Source organism: Rhinoraja longicauda, chromosome 19, assembly GCF_053455715.1.
Source record: "Rhinoraja longicauda isolate Sanriku21f chromosome 19, sRhiLon1.1, whole genome shotgun sequence".
NCBI classification, from domain to species: domain Eukaryota; kingdom Metazoa; phylum Chordata; class Chondrichthyes; order Rajiformes; family Arhynchobatidae; genus Rhinoraja; species Rhinoraja longicauda.
The window spans coordinates 17,714,218-17,735,664 of record NC_135971.1 but is presented as its reverse complement, the minus strand read 5'-3'; the positions used below and the strand labels follow the sequence as shown (position 1 = coordinate 17,735,664).

At 46.0% G+C, this 21,447-nt stretch overlaps 1 protein-coding gene across 1 annotated transcript in view; it reads right to left on the bottom strand.

The window, feature by feature from the left end:
• Window positions 1-881: 881 nt before the first annotated feature.
• Window positions 882-21,447, bottom strand: part of LOC144603165 (zinc-binding protein A33-like) — a 39,577-nt gene continuing 19,011 nt past the window's right edge. Inside the window, exon 6 of the mRNA XM_078416333.1 lies at window positions 882-1,633. Within this exon, the coding sequence (XP_078272459.1) occupies window positions 1,059-1,633 (575 nt within the window). The 3' untranslated portion in view covers window positions 882-1,058. The remainder of the gene's footprint in view (window positions 1,634-21,447) is intronic.

Below are 21,447 nucleotides of genomic sequence, written 5' to 3'. Positions count from 1 at the left end.
GCCGGCCAGAGGACCCGAGGGTCTCCATCATGTCGACCATTTTAAAGAAATGGGACAAATGCGGTCAACCACAGTGCAAGTGGTTCACGGGTCCACCTCAACCACCACCTCCCTGTCACTGAAAACCTGCCACTGTTGAAGGTGGAGGAAATGCAGTCGCCAATTTGTAGAAAGGACAACTCAAAAACACAGTTCAAAAGATTAAGGGGTGTTACCGGTAGAGTTGCTGCCTCACAGCGCCAGAGATCTGGGTTCCATCAGGACTACGGGTGCTGTCTGTACAGAGTTTGTACGTTCTCCCCGTGAGCTGCGTGTTCTGTGGTTTCCTCTCACACTCCAAAGAGGTATAGATTTGTAGGTCAATTGGCTTGGTAAAGTGCAAATTGTCCCCAGTGTGTGTAGGGTAGTGTTAATGTGCGGGGATCGCTGGTCGGTGCGGACTCGGTGGGCCGAGGGGCCTGTTTCCGCGCTGTATCTCCAATCTAAACTAAAGCAAACTAAACTGCTGTCTCCCCGTTCAGTAGATTTCAAAAGAATTCAAAAGCAAGCTGCACAGTTCAAGTAATTTTGAGTTTATTTCAATTACAGTATTGGAAGCAACAATGCACATCATTCAAATAAACGCAAACTTTCAATTAGCTTGTCGTGTGTGTCAATGATTGTGTACATTTTCCAAATCACTGAAGTAACATGAACTGTATCTATTACATTGAACTAGTCATTGAACGGAGTTAATAATACCGTAACGACTTTTGACGAGAAGAGTCCAATCCCATTACATTTAAAAAATATTTTCACAAAAGTAATTTCTGTTCCGTTGCCGGACGCGGTTAGCGCGTTAAAATGAACGGATCGACAGCTCTGATTCCACTTGCTGTTTATTTCACTCTTCCTACATTTACATTCCCCCTGGTTTTATTTCCGCGCTCACTGGGGTTTTACGACGCGGAATTTGGGGATTAAATGGGAGCCGTTCAGCGCCGACCTGTTGTCCACCGGGTTTCTGCCCCACAGCCCCTGAGCCCCGCTCCTGACGACGGTCCCGGGACCCGACCCTTTTACACACCCGGAGCGGAACCGGAGCAGATTCTCAGCCAGTTTCCATCCCAAGGCCCGAGGAGGGAGAGGTTTATCAACCAGCTTTCATCCCAATCAGGCCCGAAGAAAGGATAAAGTTTCTCCGTGAATTTATTCCCAGTGAAGGTGTGGAGATGGGACTTGGTGTCCGCGTCGTAAAATGAAACTGTCCCGGACTCGTAACTGAGATAAACTCCCACCCTCCCGGGGATGGGACGGGCGGGGAGACGGGATGGAGGGGAGGTGAATGCATCAAACTCATCATCCATCCGCCTGATGATCCAGACTCCAGTCTCCGGGGTCAGTGTGACCCGTCCCGTCCTTTCCACAGACTCTGCGGCGACTCCCAGACCCCAGCCCCGAATCCCCGCCACCTCCACCTCCCAGTAATGTCTCCCCGATGTGAATCCCTCCGATCCCAGCACACACCCACTGCCTGTAAACCTCTTCCCGGTGTCAGGGAGACTCTTCCCGGTCCCGGTCACTCTCACCCTCTTCCGATCCTCAGACACCTGGAGCCACGGACTCGCTGTTTCCACGTCCAGGGTGACGGAGACTGGGGGGAGAAGCAGAGAATCAGAGAGTCCCCGGGGGTCGGGGGGAGACTCGGGCAGCGCGGCCCCGGGACCGGGGGAGAGGCCGCTCGGCCTCAGGCACAGGCGGGCGGACAACTGAAACCTTGCCCGGGGTTTCACCCACAACCACATCGGGTGGACAAAAGACATCTTCCCCGGAGTTTTTATCCAGGGATGGAGAGGGGAATTTCGTGAGGTGGAGGAGGGTGGACGGAGAGGACGAGCGTGGAGAGTGAGGAGGATTGCAACATTGTGGTGGGGATGGGGGAGTGAAGCAGGCTATTCAGATATGGAGGCAGATCGGAGCAGGTTGATATTGAGGTTAGCGGTTATTTGAGGTTGTTAAAGAGGAGGTAGAGGTGTGTGGTGGAGTCATCGTGATCATAGTGAAACGGGGCAGACACGAGGGGCCAGATGACCTGCTCCTGTGTTTTATTGAGTGGAGGATGAGACAAAGGGGAGGGTGAGTTGGTTAGTCAATTGGAGTGGATGCAAAAGGATTTACAACAACTTCACCAGGTCAGAAGGGCTGGGTTATCAGGTGATGTTGGACAATCAGAAGGACATAATGACATAAGTGAAAGTATTAGAATTAGGCCATTCGGCCTATCAAGTCTAGTCCACCATTCAATCATGTCTGATCTATCTCTCCCTCCTAACCCCATTCTCCTGCCTTCTCCCCATAACTGCTGACACCTGTACTAATCAAGAATCCAGCTATCTCTGCCTTAAAAATATCCACCGACTTGGCCTCCCCACAGCCTTCTGTGGTAATGAATTCCACAAATTCACCACCCTCTGATTAAAAACATTTCCCCTCATCTCCTTCCGAAAAGAACATCCTTTAATTCTGAGGCTATGTCCTCTAGTCCTAAACTCTCCCACTAATGGAAACATCCTCTCCACATCCACTCTATCCAAGCCTTTCACTATTCTGTACTTTTCAATGATGTCCCCCCTCATTCTTCTAAACTCCGGTGAGTACAGGCCCAATACCGACAAACGCTCATCATAGGTTAACCTACTCATTCCTGGAACAGACTATTCAGACTGGGACATTTTTTCTTGGGAGCCTGTCAGAGGAACATTATCGATGTGTATAAGATGCGCAGATAAGGTGATTAGCCACAATACTTTACCCAAGGTCGGAGAGTCTAAACCTCGAGCACATCAGTTTAAGGTGAGAGTGGAAACAATAAAAAGGACCTGAGGAGCAGGTGTTTCAGTCAGTGGGTAGTGTAGATGTGGAACGATCTGACAGAGGAAGTGGGCGAGGCAGGTACAATTACAACAGTTCACAGAGAATTGGGTAGATACGTGGATAAGAAAGACTTGAAAGGATATGAGCCAGACTCAGGCAAGTGGGGCTAGCTTGGTTGGGCAACTTGGTTGGCATGGTCGAGTCGAGTCAAAGGGCCTGTTTCTGTGCTACAAAGCTCTCAGACTCTGTGATGCTTCCCAGCAGATGAGCTTGGTGGGAGATCAAATCTTTAATTTCCCTTCAGTCCAAAATACCATTAATCTTTGCATCTAAGTATTACTTAAAGATAGACACAATTGAAGGTGGACACAAAATGCTGGAGTAACTCAGAGGGACAAGCAGCATCTCTGGAGAGAAGGAATGGGTGATGCTTTGGTTCGAGACCCTCCTTCAGACTGAAGAAGGGTCTCGACACGAAAAGTCACCCATACCTTCTCTACAGAGATGCTGCCTGTCTCGCTGAGTTACTCCAAAATTTTGTGCCTGCCTTCGATTTAAACATGCGTCTGCAGTTCCTTCGTACACCTACTACTTAAAGATGTCAGGAACAAGAAGAATGGAAAAGGTATAAGCTTTACCTTGCTTGAAGTCATCAGATGTTTCTTTAAATGCTGTGTTCAATGAAACAGGGCAATGAAACTTATCAATTGGCAAGGCATCGTCTACCACCGACAGTGGTTTGGCTTCATCACGAACCCTGCGAATATTTAACAGCTGTTTATCAACTGAGCATCAGAAATGTTTTGAGTTGTTCCACAAAAATGTTTCCATCAAGAGCATGTCCTACCTTCGCTTGCGACCAGCTTCCCCCTGAAAGAAATAAAACACAAATCTCAATTGACTGAGATGTTACGTCCTCATCCCGACAGCGGGAATTTCTCCACATTTCTACAACCCTCTGATAATTCCCGTTTCCTAACTCTTATCGCCGCTGCCATGCAGATAGAAAGCTGATATTGCCGTAGAGATGTAGAACGATGGGGAAAAGCACAAGGAGTGTTCATGAGAATGATGCCATAACTGAGAGGATGGAGCTCAATGCAAAGACTGGGCAGGTCATGGGATTTTATCTGGAGAAGATGTCAGGAATGATAAGATAGAATTTAAGATTAGCGGTGAATTTAAATGGGGGGGGGGATGAAATATCTCTAATCGATGGGAGAGCAAAAATCAATACTGAAATGTAACGTGGTCTTCAATAAATACTGAAAGGAATGCAGTCATGAGAACATGGACCTCACTTGCATTGGAGGGACTGAAGCCAACAGCAGAGATAATTTAAGGGTGAGCGGGATAAATACGTGAGCGCTCCTGGAATACAAGGTATTGTTACCGGGTGTGGTGAGTAGATGGGAGGGATGTTGAGTGGAGCAGAAATCTTTACTGGATAGGATGGGCCGAATGGCCTGTCTATGATGTAGAATGTGATGTCATTCTTGGTGAACAATAGACAATAGGTGCAGGAGTAGGCCATTCAGCCCTTCGAGCCAGCACCGCCATTCAATGCGATCATGGCTGATCACTCTCAATCAGTATCCCGTTCCTGCCTTCTCCCCATACCCCCTCACTCCGCTGTCCTTAAGAGCTCTATCCAGCTCTCTCTTGAAAGCATCCAACGAACTGGCCTCCACTGCCTTCTGAGGCAGAGAATTCTACACCTTCACCACTCTCTGACTGAAAAAGTTCTTCCTCATCTCCGTTCTAAATGGCCTACCCCTTATTCTTAAATTATGGCCCCTTGTTCTGGACTCCCCCAACATTGGGAACATGTTTCCTGCCTCTAATGTGTCCAATCCCCTAATTATCTTATATGTTTCAATAAGATCCCCCCTCATCCTTCTAAATTCCAGTGTATACAAGCCTAATTGCTCCAGCCTTTCAACATACGACAGTCCCGCCATTCCGGGAATTAACCTAGTGAACCTACGCTGCACGCCCTCAATAGCAAGAATATCCTTCCTCAAATTTGGAGACCAAAACTGCACACAGTACTCCAGGTGCGGTCTCACCAGGGCCCGGTACAACTGTAGAAGTACCTCTTTGCTCCTATACTCAACTCCTCTTGTTATGAAGGCCAACATTCCATTGGCTTTCTTCACTGCCTGCTGTACCTGCATGCTTCCTTTCAGTGACTGATGCACTAGGACACCCAGATCTCGTTGAACATCCCCTCTTCCTAACTTGACACCATTCAGATAATAATCTGCCTTTCTATTCTTACTTCCAAAGTGAATAACCTCACACTTATCTACATTAAACTGCATCTGCCATGTATCCGCCCACTCACACAACCTGTCCAAGTCACCCTGCAGCCTTATTGCATCTTCCACACAATTCATACTACCCCCCAGCTTAGTATCATCTGCAAATTTGCTAATGGTACTTTTAATCCCTTCATCTAAGTCATTAATGTATATCGTAAATAGCTGGGGTCCCAGCACCGAACCTTGCGGTACCCCACTGGTCACTGCTTGCCATTCCGAAAGGGACCCATTTATCCCCACTCTTTGCTTTCTGTCTGTCAACCAATTTTCTATCCATGTCAGTACCCTACCCCCAATACCATGTGCTCTAATTTTGCCCACTAATCTCCTATGTGGGACCTTGTCGAAGGCTTTCTGAAAGTCGAGGTACACCACATCCACTGACTCTCCCCTGTCAATTTTCCTAGTTACATCCTCAAAAAATTCCTGTAGATTTGTCAAGCATGATTTCCCCTTCGTAAATCCATGCTGACTCGGAATGATCCTGTTACTGCTATCCAAATGCTCAGCAATTTCGTCTTTTATAATTGACTCCAGCATCTTCCCCACCACTGATGTCAGACTAACTGGTCTATAATTACCCGTTTTCTCTCTCCCTCCTTTCTTAAAAAGTGGGATAACATTTGCTATCCTCCAATCCACAGGAACTGATCCTGAATCTATAGAACATTGAAAAATGATCTCCAATGCTTCCACTATTTCTAGAGCCACCTCCTTAAGTACCCTGGGATGCAGATCATCAGGCCCTGGGGATTTATCAGCCTTCAGTCCCATCAGTCTACTCAAAACTATTTCCTGCCTAATGTGGATTTCCTTCAGTTCCTCCATCACCCTAGGTTCTCCGGCCCCTAGAACATTTGGGAGATTGTGTGTATCTTCCTCAGTGAAGACAGATCCAAAGTAACGGTTTAACTCGTCTGCCATTTCTTTGTTCCCCATAATAAATACCCCTGCTTCTGTCTTCAAGGGACCCACATTTGCCTTGACTATTTTTTTCCTCTTCACGTACCTAAAAAAACTTTTGCTATCCTCCTTTATATTATTGGCTAGTTTACCCTCGTACCTCATCTTTTCTCCCCGTATTGCCTTTTTAGTTAACTTTTGTTGCTCTTTAAAAGAGTCCCAATCCTCTGTCTTCCCACTTCTCTTTGCTATGTTATACTTCCTCTCCTTAATTTTTATGCTGTCCTTGACTTCCCTTGTCAGCCACAGGTGTCTCTTACTCCCCTTAGAGTCTTTCCGCCTCTTTGGGATAAATTGATCCTGCAACCTCTGCATTATTCCCAGGAATACCTGCCATTGCTGTTCTACCGTCTTCCCTGCTAGGGCCTCCTTCCAGTCAATTTTGGCCAGCTCCCGCCTCATGCCTCTGTAATCCCCTTTGCTATACTGTAATACTGACACTTCCGATTTTCCCTTCTGCCTTTCCATTTGCAGAGTAAAACTTATCATGTTGTGATCACTGCCTCCTAATGGCTCTTTTACCTCTAGTCCCCTTATCAGATCAGGATCATTACACAACACTAAATCCAGAATTGCCTTCTCCCTGGTAGGCTCCAGTACAAGCTGTTCTAAGAATCCATCTCGAAGGCACTCTACAAACTCTCTTTCCTGGGGTCCATTTCCAACCTGATTTTCCCAGTCTACCTGCATGTTGAAATCTCCCATAACCACCGTAGCATTACATTTGTGACACGCCAATTTTATCTCCTGATTCAACTTGCACCCTATGTCGAGGCTACTGTTTGGGGGCCTATAGATAACTCCCATTAGGGTCTTTTTACCCTTACAATTCCTCATTTCTATCAATACTGATTCAACATCTCCTGGGTGGGTAAAACAAACAGAGCAAATTTCCCCACGGTGACCACCCACTGCTGATGGGAACCGGATATAGATGATCAATCTGCTGTGTGTGGGCCAAGTTCTAATTTCAATGTTAATCCCCACAATGTGGTCATGGCTGATCCAGCCCAGGACTGAACTCCTCCGCTTTGTCCCATTCCCTTTGATTTCAGTTCCCCAAATTTTCAAAAATGTATCTTCGCCTGGTATAAATACGTCTAACAGGTTAAACCTCTCAGAGTCTGTGGGTTGGAGAATCCCAGAGATTTACTGCCCTCTGTTCATTCGTGTTCCTTCGGATCAGATATAGATTCAGCCGTCGTAGTTTTGAGCTCTACAGAATACAAACACCTCTCTACATTCCGGCCAGGCAGTCCTGAGATCCCATAGATTATGTGGGAGGCCAATTAGTTTGGGAACAACAACAACTGGAACTGATGAAATATTTACTCAGTTCTCAATTACTGGTAAATGCAGCATTTATTTCAGAAATGTCACCCACCATTTTGTGACTGCACTTTCACTTCGCCAGACTGTAGTGTAACCCCTCACCTTCAGAAACACCACACTGTCCTTTTGATCCATCTGCTGCTGCAACTTAAAGATTTCCTCCTGAATGGAATTTAAATTCTCTTCAATTTCTCGAAGATTCTTCTCCATTGCATTTAGAATCTTCTTCTCTTCCTCCCGGATATCTATCAGTACATGCTGCTCTTTCTCAGAGAGAATCTGGTGCATTTCAGCAAACTCGGATGTGATCTTGGACTGAAGGTTGTGTGACTGTTCCTGTGAAATGAAAGGTGAAGATCAATATTTCATCAATATCTCAAAGTGTGGAGTCGTGCATTTTGGTGGTAGGAATAAAGGCATAGATTATTTTCTAGATGGGGGTCAGAATCCAGAAAATGGAGGTGCAAAGGGATTTGGGAGTGCTGGTGTTGGATTCCCAAAAAGTTAATCTGCAAGTCGAATCGATAGTAAGGAAAGCAAACTCTGTGCCAGCATTTATTTCAAGAGGGCTTGTATACAAAAGCAGGGATGTAATGTTGAGGCTCCATAAGGCGCTGGTAAGGTCGCATTTGTAATATTGTGAACAATTTTGGGCACCATATCTGAGGAAAGATGTGCTGGCTCTGGAGATGCTCCAGAGGAGGTTTACAAGAATGATCCCAGGAAAGAGTGGGTTAACCTATGATGATCGTTTGTCAGCACTGGGCCTGCACTCGCTGAAGTTTCAGAGAATGAGGGGGACCTAATTGAAACATACAGAATAGTGAAAGGTTTGGATAGAATGGATGTGGAGAGGATATTTTCACTAATGGGAGAATCCAGGACTCAAAGTCAAATTCTCAGAATTAAAGGACGCTCTTTTAGGAAGAGAAAGAGAAATTTCTTTAGTCAGAGGGTGGTGAATCTGTGGAATTGTTTGCCACAGAAGGCTATGGATATTTTAAAGGCAAATATAGATAGATTCTTGATTAGTACAGGTGTCAGAGATTATGGGGAGAATGCATGAGAATGTGGTCTGGAAGGAGAGATAGGTCAGCCAAGATTGAATGGCGCTGCAGATGTCATGGGCCGAATGGCCTCGTTCTACTCCCGTTCCTTATGACTTTAATTCCCTGCTGCCTATTCCTTTTCACGTACCCATTAATTCTCATTCATCCGCCCACCACCCACATTCGCAGGGCTAATTTACATTCCCCGATTGACCACTGGGGACCTATGATACTAGAAACATAGAAAATAGGTGCAGGAGTAGGCCATTCGGCCCTTCGAGCCTGTACCGCCATTCAATATGATCATGGCTGATCATCCAGCTCAGTAACCTGTACCTGCCTTCTCTCCATACCCCCTGATCCCTTTAGCAAAAAGGGCCACATCTAACTCCCTCTTAAATATAGCCAATGAACTGGCCTCAACTACCCTCTGTGGCAGAGAATTCCACAGACTCACCACTCACTGTGTGAAGAAATGTTTTCTCATCTCGGTCCTAAAAGACTTCCCCCTTATCCTTAAGCTGTGACCCCTGGTTCTGGACTCCCCCAACATCGGGAACAATCTTTCCGCATCTAGCCTCTCCAACCCCTTAAATTTTTTAATATGTTTCTATAAGATCCCCCCTCAGTCTTCTAAATTCCAGCGAGTACAAGCCTAGTCTATCCAGTCTTTCTTCATATGAAAGTCCCGCCATCCCAGGGATCAATCTAGTGAACCTTCTCTGTACTCCCTCTAAGGCAAGAACGTCTTTAGTCAGATTAGGAGACCAAAGCTGCACACAATACTCCAGGTGCGGTCTCACCAAGGCCCTGTACAACTGCACGCTTGCTTTCAATGACTGGTGCACCATGACACCCAGGTCACGTTGCATCTCCCCTTCTCCTAATCGTTCACCATTCAGGTAATACTCTGCTTTCCTGTTCTTGCCGCCAAAGTGGATAACCTCACATTTATCCACATTATATTGCATCTGCTATGCATTTGCCCACTCGCCTAATCTATCCAAGTCACTCTGCAGCCACCTAGCATCCTCCTTACAGCTAACACTGCCACCCAGCTTCGTGTCATCCGCAAACTTAGAGATGTTGCATTCAATTCCCTCGTCCAAATCATTAATATACACTGTAAATAACTGGGGTCCCAGCACTGAGCCTTGCGGTACCCAACTAGTCACTGCCTGCCAATCCGAAAAGGACCCGTTTATTCCTACTCTTTGCTTCCTGTCCGCCAACCAATTTTCTATCCACCTTAACACTGAACCCTCAATGCCATGTGCTTTAAGTTTGTACACCAATTTCCGATGTGGGACAATAGACAATAGTCCATAGGTGCAGGAGTAGGCCATTCAGCCCTTCGAGCCAGCACCGCCATTCAATGCGATCATGGCTGATGATTCTCAATCAGTACCCCGTTCCTGCCTTCTCCCCATACCCCCTCACGCCGCTATCCTTAAGAGCTCTATCCAGCTCTCTCTTGAAAGCATCCAACGAACTGGCCTCCACTGCCTTCTGAGGCAGAGAATTCCACACCTTCACCACTCTCTGACTGAAAAAGTTCTTCCTCATCTCCGTTCTAAATGGCCTACCCCTTATTCTTAAACTGTGGCCCCTTGTTCTGGACTCCCCCAACATCGGGAACATGTTTCCTGCCTCTAATGTGTCCAATCCCCTAATTATCTTATATGTTTCAATAAGATCCCCCCTCATCCTTCTAAATTCCAGTGTATACAAGCCTAATTGCTCCATGGACCTTTGGCTAATTGGACCTTGTCGAAGGCCTTCTGAAAGTCCAGATACAACACATCGACTGGTTCTCCCTTATCCAATCTACTAGTTACATCCTCGAAAAATTCTATAAGATTCGTCAGACATGATTTGCCTTTGGTAAATCCATGCTGACTTTGTCCGATGATTTCACCACTTTCCTAATGTGTTGCTATCACATCTTTAATAACTGACTCTAGCATTTTCCCCACTACCGATGTTAGGCTAACTGGCCTATAATTCCCCATTTTCTCTCTCCCTCCCTTTTTAAAAAGTGGGGTTACATTAGCTACCCTCCAGTCCTCAGGAACTACTCCAGAATCTAAAGAGTTTTGAAAAATTATCACTAATGCATCCACTATTTCTGAGGCTACTTCCTTAAGCACTCTGGGATGCAGCCTATCTGGCCCTGGGGATTTATCTGCCTTTAATCCATTTAATTTACCTAACACCACTTCCCGACTAACCTGGATTTCCCTCAGTTCCTCCATCTCATTAGACCCCCGGTCGCCCGCTATTTCCGGCAGACGGTTTATGTCTTCCTTAGTGAAGACAGAACCAAAGTATTTGTTCAATTGGTCTGCCATCTCCTTTAAAGAGGAGCAAGATAGACCACTCGACTCTAAAAACTGTAGTCGGTCATGGGTAAATTTCAGCGCCATTTTAGTAAGCAGATTCTGTGTGCCGGACTGGGCTGTGTTTACAACTCTCTGCGATTTCTTCGTATATAAAATGTTTGCAAACAATTATTTTTGTTCAACTTCTTGGATGGGTTGATAGTTGACATCTATAACTATTTCTTGAAGAGTTGCTGCTTCGTGATCTTTAAACTTTGGATGTTACTGATTGAATATTTGCACGAGAGATCCACTTTCTGTATCAGGCCAATTGATCATATTTAATGAACTGTTCATCTTTGCTTTCTCTGTTAATTTTAATTTCACCTCCATGAGCTGTATCTCTTTTTGTTTTATTTTAAAAAGTCATGGATGCAGAGATTAGACATTTGCAAACAATAGAACTCTACTGTATCCACAATATAATTGAAAAGACAATTAAATTTATACTTAGAGCCAAGAAAATTTGAATTGGTGAATTGATTAGTTAAAAATCCTTGACAGCAATTAAAATGACCAATGCTGTCTGATGTGGTACAGAAGCTTGAATCCAATTCAAATAGACACAGTGGTGGAGTAAGTCACCGGGTCAGGCAGCATTTCTGGAGAAAAAGGATGGGTGATGTTTCATGTTGGGACCCTTCTTCAGACAAAGGGGGGAAGGTGAAGAGCTGGTATAAATCAGGGCCTGATCATTTCATTGGTTAGCTGACATGCGAAACAGTGCAACCCTGTATATCTTGCACACAAAATGATGTAAATCTTACCATGAATGACAGAAATAAAAAGTGTTATCCTTGTTTATGAAGTTCATTTATGAATGATGTAAAATTAAAGGGGATTGGTGCAATTTACTGCTAACCCACAAATGGGTCGTTATGAGATATTCACATTTGAAAAATCCACAAATCACAAAAAAAACAAGAAGGTGCCTATGTGATTTGACCAACTTATCGGTTGAATTTAAATATGATTTTTTTTACAGGTTGTCGGGTAGAGGGTAAGTATTGTGTCAATACATGTAACTCATTTTTCACAAAAGTGAGGGTCAGCGCCTCAATTATATGTTAAATTCAAAACTAAACTATGGTGGTAATGAGAATCTATGCTATTAGCTGATATAGTCATTTAGAGGTATTATATTTTGTTGTAGTAGAGATGGTTTCTTTTGTTGTTTTAGCTAATATAAAATGAATGCTTATTTTAGTGGAAAGCAGTAAGATGGATGCTTGTGGCAGAAATGTTATCCTTGGGAACAGAACGTGTTTGTCCCTTTACGAATGATAGAGTGTACAGAAAAGATGGGCTATTGTCCTCTCTCACAACTCTGTCTGACTGCGAGTGCTGTGTATTGAAACAGTAAAGCAAGGTCATGCAGCTACGAGATTGCTCGTCTATAGAGATAAAAAAGTTTCTTTCTTAGTAACAACTCCTTATTTGGGTGCGTGTGAAAGTAGGAAAAGTTTTGAATCCACTCTAGGTAAATTGATGCGTTTCTCTAAAAACATGTGACTTATATTAATGGTTTGGTTTCTGAGCATGTGACCTGTATCAATGATTTTGTCTTCTCTGTAACCATAGGAATTGTATTAGATGTGTAATTGGTCCTTGTATTAGATGTGTCACACCTCTCTTTTTCTGTATAAAAAGTAAACAATCGTGGAGAAGTTGTTCTTCCCCTCCCCTGAGTTGAGATCTTTTCAGACACTAGTATTGAGTCTGGAGATCCTCTTGGGGAAGAACCCCATGGTGGAATAAATCTGATGTGCTAATCCAGTATCACGTGTGATTATTCAGACTGAAGGTAAAGAACTTGATTTAATGTACATTATTCATGTCTAATGCTAGCACTTCTGTATAAGTGTAGGTATGTATGCATTACATTTTATTACACTAATGTAGAATGAAAATAATGGAAAAATATCTTGATATGTGTTCATAGTTATTTTATTAACAATATTAGGATTTCTGGAAATAAGTTTGATGTCACTGATTGCGAATGTGTATGGGTAGGCCCTAATGAAATGTATGAGAGAGAACAGTGATCATGATAGGGAGAACCATGTGCTGAGAAGTGTGTGAATGACTGATTTTATATTTTTGTATATATATATATATATATATATATATATATATATACAGAGAAAAAGAGAGAGAGAGAGAGAGAGATTGAAAGTAAAAAGGTTGCCAAACAAATAATTAGAGGAAATCACTAGAAAGAAACTAGACATATATCTATGTGTGTATATATATATATATATATATAAAACCCATAAAGGTCAAATCGCCTTTATGGTTTATGTACATCATGTGAAAAATAAGATGAAGAGAGAAATAGAGCATTGCTTTAAATCAAAGTTGCTTTTGATCCACGAGAAGGAACTTTGAGATCTATTTATCTCCATCTTGCCTCTCACACATAAACACACATACACAAACACACATTGATATATATATATATATATGTATATATAAGTTAAATTTGTGCTGAGTGTGTGTTTGAACAATACAAGGGAAACTGCACAAAAGAGGGGACTGGGAGGAAGGATGGGAGGGACATGGGCAGAAACAGTAAGAAAATAAAACCAGAGAAATTTAGCAGGGGAAAACATTTAAAAATAAAAATAACAATAAAATGTGAGTTGATAGATGAGATATTTTCTGCACTTTGATGGGATCACACTGATTACACTGCGAAGCCGGTTTTGCTTACCAAAATGGCGGACGTTCCGTTACGTACTACACTACAGTATACGCGATTTCGACGGAGTGGTTCATCTTGCTCCTCTAGTATTTTTGTTGGGGACGTGGAAGGAATCCGCCGCGGTCACAGGGAGAAGGCGTGAACCACACGGGCAGCGCCCGAGGTCAGGATCGAACCCGCTCAACAGAACTAGGAGACAGCAGCACTACTTGTGTCACTGCGCTGCCCTGTTATTACACGCGTCACAGGGATCAAACCTGCACAAGATCAGGAAATCGAAACTTAAAAGCCTCACCAGAACTCCAGAAATCTTCTCTTTCTGTTGCTGCTCCATTTGCTGGATCCCTGATTTATATTTTGTGAGAGACTGGATGGAAGATTTCACCTGACCCTGGAATTGTGTTTGAAAATCAGAGAATAAAAGTGTTAGACAATAAAGAAGGAATTAAACAGTAACAGACACAAAATGCTGGCATAACTCATTGGGACAGGCAGCATCAAAATCGGTTTGCTTTTACCTTGTAGATTTCAACAGCTTCATCTACCAGCATGAAGCGGTGATCTCTGTGTTTCCGCCCACCTGCACAAATCACACAGATCAGCTTTTTGTCAGTTTCACAAAACAGCTTCAGTTCTTCCCGATGTTCCTCGCAGTGAAGTTTACTTTCCTTCTCTTTGAGATTCAGGCTCAGTTTTCGAGCTTTCTCAGCCAGTCTTGCCAAGGCCCGATTCACCCTGAGGGTGCGGTCTGTAAACACCTCTCTACATTCCGGGCAGGAGTTTCTCCCCTCCATGTCCCAACTCTGTGTGATACAGGAGCGGCAGAAGTTGTGCCCGCACTCCAGTGTAACCGGATCGGTGAAGAAATCCAGGCAGATGGGACAAACTGCCTCCTCGGTCCAACTCTCGACCTGGTCTTTCGAAGCCATTTTCTCCGCCACTTCCTGGTTCAAAACGCGTTCCCTTCCGCGCAGCTGCCGAACCCTTGCAGTATCGGGGCACGGCTGAGGGGAGGCGGAGCTCAGCCCCGTCAATCACAGCCCTGACCAGCAAGTGGATGTTATTTGAAATAAGCTGCGGGTAAATTTCATTCCCTTAAACTAAATACATCAGTGTTTCCCATCGTGAATTGTTTATTGTTTTATGCTGCACAATGATATTATTTCTACAGCAAACACTGTTATTTTATTTAACAGTCTCATGTGCAAACTTGAATTCAACTCAATGAACCAATGACGCTCTTTTGTCACATGACCCATGGGACCGTGAAATGCTTTGCTTTTGCATGCAATCCGGTAAAATACAGACCTCCCCCAGGCAGTACAGAGAGAGTCGCCACGTTTCTGGGGCCGACAATGTTGCGAGAAGTTTATGGAACTGTCTATATTTCCCCGCAGCGGCGAACCAGGTCCCGCCGCACGAGGCAGCAGGCGCCCCCGCGCCGCCCCCCTTCCTTCTCGGCTCTGACGAGACGACATGGATTTTAGAACAGTGGGGGCAAATTTCAAGGAGATGTGCGGGTCATGTTTTATTACACAGGGTGGTGGGTGCCTGGAACGCCCTGCTGGAGTGGGGGTAGAGGCACATACGGTAGAGGCATTGCGTAGTCTGATGTGGGCTGAAGGGACTGATCTAGTTCTTTGTGGCCATCAACTAAACCGACAGGTTCATTATAGCTCCCATTCCCAGCTACTCCCCCACAACCATTAGGTTCTTCAACCGACCAGCAGTGCCCGCGTTTGGCCCATATCCCTCCAAACCTGCCTTATCCATGTATCTGTCCAACTACTTCGTAAATGTTGTGATAGTCCCTGCCCAACTACCTCCTACTGGACAATCTACATACAGAACAAATGTTCCCTATGTTGGGGGAGTACAGAACCAGGGGTCACAGTCTAAGAACAAAGGGGAGGCCATTTAAAACTGAGGTGAGAAGAAACTTTTTCACCCAGTGAGTTGTGAATTTGTGGAATTCTCTGCCACAGAAGGCAGTGGAGACCAATTCACTGGATGGATTTAAAAGAGAGTTAGATAGAGCTCTAGGGGCTAGTGGAATCAAGGGATATGGGGAGAAGGCAGGCACAGGTTACTGATTGTGGATGATCATCCATGATTACAATGAAAATGTGGTTCTGGCTCGAAGGGCCAAATGGCCTTCTCCTGCACCGATTTTCTGTTTCTATGTAACAGTCCGCAGCCGAGGTCAGGATCGAACCCGGGTCCCTGGCCCTGTGAGGCACCGGCTCTTCCCGCTGCTCCACAGTACCTCAGAAATATTAAGTCTTCTCTTTCCAAATACCGTATACAGAATGCCACCAAGGCTTTCTGGGTTTTTATTCTTGGCAGTTTATGGGCAGACTCACATTCCAATCGACCATTGAAGTGGAAAAACTAAAATAAAAACGCAGATGCTGAAAATCCAAAATGAAGACGTACAGTAAGATGCAAGAAATAGTCAGTAGGCCGGTTAGCTTATGTAGAGTAAGAAACGGAGTTAATGACTCAGGTTGAACACCATTCGTCATCAGTATTAGATCTGAAATGTAAGGTCTGTTTCACCTTGCTGTTGCTGCCTGACCTGCTGAGTATTGGGGGCAATTTTTGCTTCTATTCCACATTTTAAAACCTCGACGTTTTAAGCCATGCATTTCGTTTGGGCCGCAGGTGTGGTTAACAGGTCACAAAAGTCACTTATTAAATCAGATTCCCGCTGTTTCTCCAATTGTCAAAGTTAATTTTGGGCGGCACGGTAGCGCAGCGGTAGAGTTGCTGCTTTACAGCGAATGCAGCGCCGGAGACTCAGGTTCGATCCTGACTACGGGTGCTGCACTGTAAGGAGTTTGTACGTTCTCCCCGTGACCTGCGTGGGTTTACTCCGAGATCTTCGGTTTCCTCCCACACTCCAAAGACGTACAGGTATGTAGGTTAATTGGCTGGGTAAATGTAAAAAATTGTCCCTAGTGGGTGTAGGATAGTGTTAATGTGCGGGGATCACTGGGCGGCACGGACTTGGAGGGCCGAAAAGGCCTGTTTCCGGCTGTATATATATGATATGATATGATAATTCTCAAAGTTACAGCTGGTCTGTGGTCGCACCGCGTGGCGTTGCTGCCATCTAGTGGCGGAACCAAGATGTGCAAACAGTCCTGTTCCCGATTAACAGAACACGGTTTGGTGCAGAGATACAGCACGGAAACAGGCCTTTCGGCCCCCCGCATATAGACACAAAAATCTGGAGTAGGTCAGCGGGTCAGGCAGCATCTCTGGTGAACAGGATTTGGAGACGTTTCAGGTCGAGACCCTTCTTCAGATTGGGAAAGAGAAACGAGAGATATCGACAGTGGCACAAAGATGTTCAACAAATGAAATAAAGGTACGTGAACAAATAATGATGATAAAGGAAACAGGCCATTGTTGGCTGTGAGCTCGGTGAAAACGAGTTACAGGCAATGAAACTCACCAGGACGACAGTGAAACTAGTACAACGACCAGGGTGGGGGACGGACTGAATCCAGCCGACCATCGATCACCCGTTCACACCAGTTCTATGTTATCCAACTTTCTCATCCACTCTCTATACAACAGGAGCTACTTGACAGGGGCCAACTAACCTACAAACCCGCACATCTTTGGGATGTGGGAGAAAACCGGAGCAACTAGACGAAACAGAGATTAGCTTGGCATTGTACTGTTCCACGTTCTATGTGGGCCGAAGAGCCTGTTCTAGTTCTACATGGCCATCAACACCGAGCGACCCATTGTATCTCCCACTCCAAACATTCAGCTTTATTCTTCTCCCTTCAAGTAATTTCCAATTTCATTCCTCCCTCCTATTTACACCTCCCGAATCAGACCTTTACCGCCCTCCTCCGCACGACATCAACACCAATTCATTCACTCTGATATAACAGACCTGTAGCTCTTGGAAATCCTTCTTCAGACCAAACAAGGGCCCCGACCCTGAAGCGTGGTCTGTCCATTTCCCTCCACAGATGCTGCCTGGCCCGCTGAGTTACTCCAGCAATTTGTTGTTGTTTTTTACCCCCATTATATTTCAACAGATTTCTTGTATCTACCATTTCCAATATTCACTTTGCCTTCTCTCACTGGAGGGAATTTCCGATTTCATTCCGCCCTCCTGTCTCCACCTGCCCCCCCCCCCCCCATACTCGTCTTTACGCCGCTGTTGAAGTCCGCACCAACACCGCTGGTGCCGCGTTGTGACTCGGGGCGAGTTTAGGACCCGCCGCCCGCGGCTGCTGCTGAACCCGCGGAGCCCGCGGGAAGGGAAATTGTTTCAATCTTTATATTTTCACAAAAGTGTTTCTGTTCCGATGACGGACGCGGTTAACGCGTTGAAATGAACGGATCGACAGCTCTGATTCCACTTGCTGTTTATTTCAGTGAGTGCTAACTTGAGGTTGAGGAGGTAGGGGTGTGGGGCGGAGTCGCCATGATCATAGTGAATGGGGGCAGACGTGAGGGGCCAGATTACCTGCTCCTGTATCGTTGATTGGAGGGTGAGAGAGAGGGAGGGTGGCTTGGACCATGGAAGGAAGCAGAGGTTGAATGGTCGGGTGTTAGACAGAATGGGTGGGGACTTGTGGTCGTGGGGTTGTTGAAAGAGAGCGGATTCACGGGTGGATTTTATGGGTGTGTACAACTAACACACTGATCTCATTGCGAATCAATATATGAACTTCACTGAAGGGCTTGACAATGTTCCGCATGTAAGTCTGGTCCAGAAAGCGAAGGCAGGTGGGATCCAAGGCGAGCTGGTGAAATGGATCCACAATTGGCTTGGTGGTTGGAGGTAGAAGGTAGCGGTAGAAGGGTGATTTTTCTGCTTGGAGGTCTGTGACTGGTGGTGTGCAGCAGAGGTCGGTGCTGCAACCTTTGTTGCTTATGTATAAGAAGATAACTGCAGATGCTGGTACAGATGATGCAGATGATGCAGATGCTTTGTTGCTTATGTTATATGTTCATGAATTGGATGTGAATGTGGGAGGTGTGATTAGCAAGTTTGTGGAGGACGCAAAAATTATGGATAGTGGGGAAGGTTGTCAAAGTCTGCAGAAGGATGCAGGGTAGATTATCTAAACATTCGCATGCAGTGATATCAAAACAATGGAGCTCAGGTTGAACTTCAGAGCAAGGGATTTTAAAGAATATCGGAGATCTAGGTTTTCTTTACACTGAGAGTGGGTGATATCTGGAACATGCTACAGAGGAGCTGGTAGAGTGAGATATAATCACTGTATTTGAGGTAATGAAATAGGTGAGGTGTAGAAGGATACCGATGTAATGTGGGCAAATCGATTGGTATCGCTGGGGATAATGTAAGAAAATAACTGCAGATACTGGTACAAATCGAAGGTATTTATTTCACAAAATGCTGGAGTAACTCAGCAGGTCACGCAGCATCTCAGGAAAGAAGGAATGGGTGACGTTTCGGGTCGAGACCCTTCTTCAGACTGATGTCAGGTGGGCGGGACAAAGGGGAAAATGTGGTCGTGGACGCGATGCGTCTAAGGGCCTGAATCTGTGATGTTCAACCATGGCTCTCAGCTCCAAGAGCACTGAATGACTGGGTCTCCAAAGCCATTGGTGCAGGGAATTCCAAAGGTTCCCCAGTCTCCGCGTGCAGTAATGTCTCCTTATCTCTGTGCTACATGGTGCGGCCCACATTCTGAGAGAGTGCCCGCTCTCCAGACCCCTCAAACAGGGGAACCATCCTCCAATACACCTGAACTCTCGAGTACACAGGCCTAGTCTACTCAATCTCACCCCGCACAGCAAACTCATTGGCCCAGGCACAAGTATTGTTAATCTTTGCTGCATTTCCTCCGTTTGTCTGTTAATTTATCGGTACACAGGAACAGATGAAAACAGGAGCAGGATTAGGATCCGCTCCTCAGGCTTGCCCCTCCATTCAGTGTGATCATGGCTGATCTAAGCTGGCACCAATTCCTCTTCTGTGTGATTTCCCCATAATCTTATATTTTCGATCTATCAAATATTTATTTGTAGCCAAGTTGCACGTATTCAATAACTCAGCTTTTCACCACCACCCTGTGCACAACATGCCAGATATCCACTGCTCTCTGAGAGATGCAACTTCTACACACCACATGGGAGGCCGCTCTGGAAGGTTGGATCTCATGGAATCCGGGGTGAACTAGCCGATGGAATACAACATTTACCTGAAGGTCGCAGACAGAGGATGTTGGTAGAGGGTTGTTTTTCAGCCTGGAGACAGAGTCCACTGTTGCTCCTTGTTTATATAAACGACTGGGTGTACATGTAGGTTGCAGGGTTGGTCAGTTTGCAGATGAAACCAAAATGGGTGACATTGTGGAGAGTGAAGAAGGTTACCTGAGAGTAAATGGGATCCCTGTGAACTGGGCCAATGGGCTCAGGAACGGCAGGTGGGATTTATCCATGTGAAGTGGCGGCGCTGCCCTGCAGCTGCGGCTCGCCGGCAGTCTGTTTGTCTTTCTTCTTTTCTTGTCTAATTGTTAGTGTTAGATGTACGAAATAGTCTATCTTTATCTGTGTATATGTGGGGGGTGGTGGGGGGGAAACCTTTAAAAATCTCTTCCTCAACGGAGATGCGACCCTTTCCGGGTCGTATCTCCGTTTGCGCTGGGGAAAAAAACGCGGGGCCTACCATCGCCCGCGGGGCCTTCCATCGCCCGGTGCGGCTCGGCCGCTGGACTTAACGGTGCCCGGTGCGGCTCGGCCGCGGGGCCTTCCATCGCCCGGTACAGCCGCGGGACGGTTCGGCGCCAGGTGCGGCTCGGCCGCGGGGCCTTCCATCGCCCAGCGCGGCTCGGCCGCGGGACTTTACATCACTGGTGCGGCTCGGCCGCGGGGTCTTCCATCGCCCGGCGCGGCTCGGCCGCGGGACCTAACATCACCCGGCGCGGCTCGGCCGCGGGACTTTACATCGCTGGTGCGGCTCGGCTGCGGGGCCTTCCATCGCCCGGCGCGGCTGCGGGACTTAGCTGCGCACGGTACGGCCGCGGGGCCTTCCATCGCCCGGCTCGGCCGCGACATGTTTCAGCGCCCGGTGCAGCTCGGCGGCGGGGACTTGGGCGTGGGGAAGAGAGCGGAAGTTTTGTTGCCTCCATCACAGTGAGGGGGTGTTTGGAGTCACTGTGATGGATGTTTATGTTGGGGAATGTGTCTTGTGTTTCTTTTTTTGTGTGACTGCTGGTAACGTAATTTCGTTCGGTACCTCGGTACCGAATGACAAATAAAGGCTCTGTATTCTGTGTTCTGTATTGTATGTGAAGGTGAGGCGATGCGCTTTGCTGAGACAAACCAGGGCAGGACATACACAGTAAACGGGGAGCTTTATGGAACTAAGAGACCTCAGGGTGCAGGGGTACAGTGCCATGGAAGATGGAAACATGATGGGCAGAGTGGAAAAGAATGTGTTTGTCGCTCATGCTTTCATATGTCAGGATGTTAAATGCAGGCTTTGACACAATGCGGGTGTTAGTAAACTGGAGAGGGTGCAAGAAGTTTTACAAGGATTTTATTGGGTCTGGAAGGTTTGTCAGTAGAGATTGCAGGTGGGGACATTTGTCTTTGGGGCCTATCAGGCTGACGTTTATAGACGTGTATCAGGTGCACAGATAAAGTGAATAGCCAAAATATTTTTCCAATCTAATATTAGAGGACTTCCGTTTCAGATGAGAGGGGAAATATTAATGGGCACTTGGGCAGGTAGGTGGATAGGAAAGACTTGGAAGGATGTGGGCCAGATGCAGACAAGTGGGGCTAGCTTGGTTGGGCTACTTGGTCGGCATGCGCGAGTGCACTCAAAGGGCCTG